The sequence below is a fragment of the Galeopterus variegatus genome, unplaced genomic scaffold, assembly GCF_000696425.1.
Source record: "Galeopterus variegatus unplaced genomic scaffold, G_variegatus-3.0.2 Scaffold108, whole genome shotgun sequence".
Classification (NCBI taxonomy): Eukaryota; Metazoa; Chordata; class Mammalia; order Dermoptera; family Cynocephalidae; genus Galeopterus; species Galeopterus variegatus.
In genome coordinates, this window is record NW_007726219.1 from 799118 (window position 1) to 805934 (window position 6817).

Genomic DNA, 6817 nt, shown 5'->3' on the forward strand with positions numbered 1-6817 from the left:
CTCTGAGTCCCTCCTGCAGAGTGAGGCACATGGGCCTGGTGCAGCTCCCCGTGGCAGTTGTCTGGTAGCCAGTTTTATGGCAGTGCTGCAGAAATTCTAGCTTGTGAGAAGCCTGGATGTCAGGACAGTGTGTAGACTCAGCCTGAGTCAATTAGTTTTTAGTCTAGGTTCAGGGTAAGTCCTTGAAAATCATGACCCATGATGAAGCTGTATTCAGAAGATTCAGAAATAGTTTCTACTCAATCTGTAATTAAATGCAAAAGTTCATCATAGAAAAGATGTTTATCGTGGGGTATATCCTCTATACTAGTTTTTCATTCATCCAGTCTTCCTACCTCCTTTATTTTTCAAAATGAAATCTGAGGACATATTTAATGATTTCATAATCTGTCCTCCAGAAAAAAAGAGAACAATTATGTTAAGTGTATGTCTATCTTCCCTCTCTTCTCAGGTCCCAGCTGGGAATTTCCCTCAGCCTAATTTCCTTTCATGTCTTCACTGACAAGATTATTTGATACGGAAATGCATGTCAAGGACTTGTATATTTTAGATCTCAATCTTATTCCCTTGTTATCGCTTTAGAAACTAGTTTCTGGAAGAAATGAATACAATACTGAAGCTAACATCAATCAATTTTAGATGGCTTTTACTTTACCAATAAACAAGGAAGAAAAATGTGTTACATACATAAACTCTCTGGTTTTCCATTATAGCTTATAAAATCCATACTGCTTTAGAGGAATTCTTCCTTTGGTCTTGCTCTCTACCTTAGCCTGTGGCAGGAGGGCAGAGGGGGGTGAAAGCAGGGACAGTGAGTGCACGCTCTCCCTGGTCACCGTTCTCTTCTAGCCATCCATGAAAACGAAGGAAAAACTTTTGCAGGCTTTGTGGAACATCCACCCTGCTGTGATGTAACAGAATTCTGTCATAAGGAATATATTTCTAGAATACAATATGTTCCTAGAAGGTATTCTCAAATCTATAGGATCTTGTTGACAATACTGCTACAGTGAAAAGTACTTTGACCTTTTTAAAGAACACCACCAACTTTCTCCTTTTGGATACTACTTTTATGTGTTGTATTCAGATGGGTGGGGCTGGTTTTATGTGACATAAGAGGGTATGAAGAGTTGACAATGAACTGTAACGACATTAGAATAAAAAGTCCATTGACAGCGTATTAACTTCATCTCATGGCAGGCCTCTGATGCTCAACTAGCTTTGTTCTACAGCATTCTTTTTCCAACACTCTTTACTGTGTGTCAGAAGGGGGTCTGCAGACCACCTGCATTGTGGTCACCTGGCATGCTTCTTAGAAGCATGGGCCCCTGACCCAGGAAGTCAGAACACCTAGAGGTGGGGCCCAGACACATGCAATTTAACAAGCTCCCCAGCTGAATCTTACAGACAGTAACACTGAGAAACACTGCTGTAAGAACAAAATAAAGAAGACATTCTTAAATCAGCATTTTCTAGTAGAAGATAAATAAGATACAAAGGTAAATGCCCTATCAAAACCAGTTATTCTAATGCAAACTTATGGTTAGTCAGAATGCTAAGACTACGTGCAGTGTGCAGTGTTATCAAAGTGTCAGTGAACTTCCCATGTGACAATGCAAAAGTCAATGGTCAACTTTCTGGTACCTAAGCACTTTAATGCTGAGTTGTGCTTTCTGGTGAGATTAAATTTTTCTTCTTTTAAGTGCAGTGTTATCAAAGTGTCAGTGAACTTCCCATGTGACAATGCAAAAGTCAATGGTCAACATTCTGGTACCTAAGCACTTTAATGCTGAGTTGTGCTTTCTGGTGAGATTAAATTTTTCTTCTTTTAGGTATAAAGTTTACAAGTTTTCAGAAAGCATAAGGCACAGAAATTCTCACAGATAAATGTAGGAATGATAATTCCAAGTTTAAATCAAAAGCCTTTGTTTTGGTAACTGGAACTGAGGTCTTTCACCAAGAGTACTTCCTGGCAAAAGAGCCAGATGGTTCATTTATTTTGAATGGATACAGGTTGGAAAATAATGAATTCTTCATTAGGTAAAATGACTTTACATTTCATCTTTTACAGGAAATTTAGAGGCTTTGGGAATTCTTGATCTGATTTGAATTCCTTGAAAGTAAGACATTATTTTTTTCATCTTGATATGCACAGCTGCTAGCACACTGCGTGGTAAACAGCTGGTGCTCAAAGACCATCTGGTGAGTATTTATACACAGATGCTGGGGTTCCTGAGCCCACGCACAGCATCAGGGCTGCTCCTGGGAGGAAGATCACTCATTCCAGAGCGTGAACCTGACCTCTGGACCTCACATTTCCCCAGGTAAAGACTGGTAGATAGACAAAGATGTACTTGGCTTTTTAGAAAATCACCCGTGAAATTAGTGGAGATGCCACAGGTTATTTTCTGTCACACCACACAGTTAGGATCACACAGCAAGGCTTATCTGACCATCTCACCCAGGCGTAGGGACCCCTGTACTCCAGGTCAGGCTGCGACTGTCAGAATAAGGATGGGAGAGGAAAATAACACAAAGAGAGTTGCCAGAAATAAAGTAAAAAGCTTAGTAAAACATAAAAACAAAAAAAGATCTTCAAAATTTTAACACAAAAACATTTTTTATTACTTCTAGGATCTCATGTATATTTACAAAAAGAATTACGTTAGAATTATAGATACCATAAAATCCAATAACATTAAATAAAACGTTTATGGCAAAGACTGCTATAATTCATGAAGTCTGAAGTAGTTTGAGCAATCTGGTCTCCTCCTCTACACAATACATTCTAATTATATTAGGAAAAAAATAAACAGATCACTGTCAATTTTTAAATAAGGAAAATTAAAAACTTATGATATCCAAAATCTAGATTTTCTGAGGGGATCATCCACACAAGTGCCAGGACAGCACAGTAAAATTCCTCTTTTCCTCTTTTAGGGTTTATCATCCTCGCCAGATGAATGAACAAGGCCTGTGTTTGGGGATTTAAGAAATAAAAGATTCGATCTTATATCTAAACTTTACAAAGTAAAGATTTCAGAATATTAAAATACATAAAAACAGCACAAATCAACCCTCCCTAGAGATGGACTGGGATGTGATTCCTTTCAGCAGGCAGTTGGGTTTCCTGGCTCAGCTGCACTGACCAGCAGAGGATAGAGCTTTGGGCTGCTCAGCACACAGAGGGCACACGGCTGCCTGGGCAGCCAGCACTGGCACTGTCACCAAGAACTATGACCCTGAGTGGACCTCCTAACTGAGCTGGCCTTGTTCTGCACCTATAAAAATTAGGAGGTTTGAATTTCATCTCTAGGATCCAAGTTCTCAAGTTCTGTGGTTTTTAAAGAGAGTCTATTTCTTTAGATCAAGAGTTGTGTAGCAAAATCTGGCTGAAAATGAAAATCCCACCCACTTCTCCCCCCACACCTTATTTAGCATCCTGTGGTGGACCTCCTATATGAAATTTTGTACTTTAAAACAAACACACTTGCTATCTTGGCAAAGAATGGTGTCCAGCAAATAAATTTAACTCATTCCTGGCTAAAACCATGGAAAGCGAAATGAATGCTAGCAAACACCATACATAATACTCACTAATATTGCAATAGTTTCACATTCTTTGGGGTCAGAAGCCTTTGAGAATCTTCAGTGAAAATTCCTTTCCCAGAAAAATGTAAGAGCGAGCACACAAAATCTTGCTTACAATTGCAGGAGGATTATAGATCTAAAGATGGTACATTTTGATAGAGGGATTTGGATTCTGTCCCAATTTCTCTCCTCTATTACTCAGGTTTTGCTCTCACCATTTGCATCAAAAGTTCATGTTAAAGTCACGGATATCTTCCACGATGCTAAGTCCAGTGGTCAGTTCTTAGTTCTACCCTCACTCGATCACTCCCCTTCCTTCCTGAAACAACACTTTCCTCACTTGGTTTCAAGGACTCCACCTTCTCCTGGGCCTGCTCAGCAGCATAATGCCTGCATCTTGTCCACTGAGCTTTGTATGTGTAACATTTTGGTGACATAAATCTTCCTTCCTCTAGAGTGAATCATGTCAGAGGGTCTCCATGAGGGAGTCACAACTGTATCACTAAGGAGATACAGGAGAAAGTTCCAAATAGCACGATGGCACTTTCATGGGTTTCACGTTGGAACCATAACTTTCTATCACTATGGATCTACTTTTGGCACTGCAAGGACCGTGACAACAGCAGAATCGTTTAACAGCACAATGACAGTGTATCACCTTGACATTTTATTGTTACAGCCAAATTAAATACCCACTTAGTCCATATATAAGTAGTCAAGGAGTGATATGATGATTTAATTGCCACAGTGATGAAAAACAAGCCTTCAGCTCTAGATAGTCCTTAAGTAAAATGCAGAGGCTGCTCTGAGACCTAATTATTACTAGCAGTGAGATGCAATTTCATCCCTGTGGTAAAATAAATTGACATGCTCAGATTAATTTATTGACTTAAAGCACGAAGCAAAACATGGTTTCTCTATTTCACTTCCCAAAGCATACAATTTTTTTCAAGTATAATTAGGAAGTTTTTTGGAATGCTTAAGGAAAAATATCTATCTGTGTTTATTAACCATTAAGCTGTCAGCGATGAAGAAATTTCATTAGAGTTGATAAAAGGAAAGGCTCCTGAAGGCAGACGTGGGTCCTGTGAACCAAACCCGGTCCACTTTTCACCCGGTAGCCTATAGCAACTATGCAAAACCATCCCTGAATAACAATAACTTTAACATGCAGCTACTTCAGCTGAGGCTCCAATTGCACTGGGAGCATATATGTAACTGGGAATGCAGACTGACTTAGGGACTGAATGTGCCTCCACATTTTGTTCATCACAGCAATAATGCTGACAACTGTTAATCAAGGTTTGGTAGTTTTGTGATGCAGACAAATATCTAAAAAATGACAACTTCCACTCTCGGGAGAAAGACAGTAACCAAAGTGCTCGTGTGTATTAATAACCTCTGCACAATAACAAGGAAACACACTCAGTTTTTAGATTTTAAATGAACATCAGGTCAGTTAGGTACTGACTATCAGCCTTTAGGGACAGTGGATGAGAAACGTGAACACAGGGATGAAAGAGCAAAGGACTTCGACTGTCAGCTGTACCGTGAAACCCAATCACTCTGGTACTGACCCTCAGACTTCCACGACTACCCACTGACATGTGCTCGTCTTCCTCGGAAGCCTATTAAAAGAAAGGATGAAAACAGCCGTGAAGCGACAATATAACACACATAAAGAAACCGATGCCCAAGTACAGAGGCACGCGGCTGATCCAACACCACAGCAGTACGGTGGGCCAGCCGCCTCCAAAAACCTCAGCGGTGTGAGCCGAAGTCCTTAGCAACACCGGCTTTGTGCGCCTCTGTTTACAGCTAATATGGATTTAAGTTAATTTCACTGAAGTGGTATTACTTATCTCACTGGAAGCTCATAAATACATAGCCTCATTGTACATTACTATGCAAATTATTCATGTATATTCAATAGCAAAAGAAGGACTAAAACTGTCCTGAGTATGTTAACATGTAAAAATTTCTCACATGCATGCTCCTTACCAAACTTAGGTCAAAATGCTAAAAGCTAAGTTCATAGTCTTTGTTTAGCTAATAATATCAGTATTATATCAGTAGCAGTTACTCTCTTTCATAAGCATGATTAAGAGATGATTTTACTTACATATATTTACTTCAGCTACCGAAAGTACTAATTAGACTTCAATCAAAGTGCCTAAGTAATAAATGAACATGGTACTGACCGACGTGTTTCTTCTGGATCTACGAGAGTAGCGCTCACTGTCTTCCTACCAAAGCAATGGAGGAAACAGTGTAAACAGGTTAGAGACAGAGACATAGAAGTGCTTTAAAAAAAGCCTTAGATAGTCCTATTGCAACATAATACAGTATTTCTTTTTTATTATTTTATTTTATTTATTTATTTATTTTTTCCGTTTTGTCTTTTTTCGTGACCGGCAACGGATCGCAACCCTCAGTGTCGCGCCCGTACCGGACCGGGACCGGCAACGGGATCGCAACCCTCGGTGTTGCACCCACACCTCGCTCAGCCAGTGAGCGGGAACCGGTCTGTATGTGGGATCCGAACCCTCGGCGGGAGCACCGCCGCACTCCCAAGCGGCGCACTGTAGCAGTGCGCCACCAGGCCAGCCCAGTATTTCTGATCTAAATGTCAAATAAATATTTTCTTTGCTTTCGTTTAAAGGTTTCAATTAAATCACTGGGGGAAAAATGCTTTCTTCTAAAGGTGGGGGTGCAGTGGTTCTTAAGCACACAAATAATTGGCATTTTTCATTTTGGCTTTAAAAAAAACAGTGGGCGTTGCGGCAAAAGCTGGGTCTTCATGTTTTCCAACCCCTATAATCTCGTCCATTTAAATCAACCTGCTTTTCCCTCCCATTCAGAACTCTCTCTCTTTGGAAATCAGACAGTAAACCATTTCCACAAAAGATCCAATAAAGATGTCACTCTATCTATTATACTTTGTGGATTCAAAGACACACAGTTTTTCACACTTAGACATCTCTGAACTTGGGATATATCTTACAATCAAAGTTGCTCACAACTATAATTAGTGGCATTCTTTTCTTTCTTAGTGGTATATAAAACAATGACATGTCTTTTACCTGTGTCTTAAGATTTGATAAAAATATGGCCGGCCCGGTGGCGCACTGCTACAGTGCGCCGCTTGGGGAGCGTGGCGGCGCTCCCGCCGAGGGTTCGGATCCCACATACAGACCGGCCGCTCACTGGCTGAGCGAGGTGCGGG

The 6817-nt window shown here is 40.3% G+C and overlaps 1 protein-coding gene across 1 annotated transcript in view; it reads right to left on the reverse strand.

Annotated features, from left to right (window-relative positions):
- LRRFIP1 (leucine rich repeat (in FLII) interacting protein 1) overlaps positions 1-6817 on the reverse strand; it is a 93744-nt gene that overhangs the window by 55569 nt on the left and 31358 nt on the right. Inside the window, exons 5-7 of the mRNA XM_008586075.1 lie at positions 5793-5837; positions 5169-5219; positions 2435-2500 (exon numbers count right to left, since the gene is read on the reverse strand). Of these exons, the coding sequence (XP_008584297.1) occupies positions 2435-2500; positions 5169-5219; positions 5793-5837 (162 nt within the window). The remainder of the gene's footprint in view (positions 1-2434; positions 2501-5168; positions 5220-5792; positions 5838-6817) is intronic.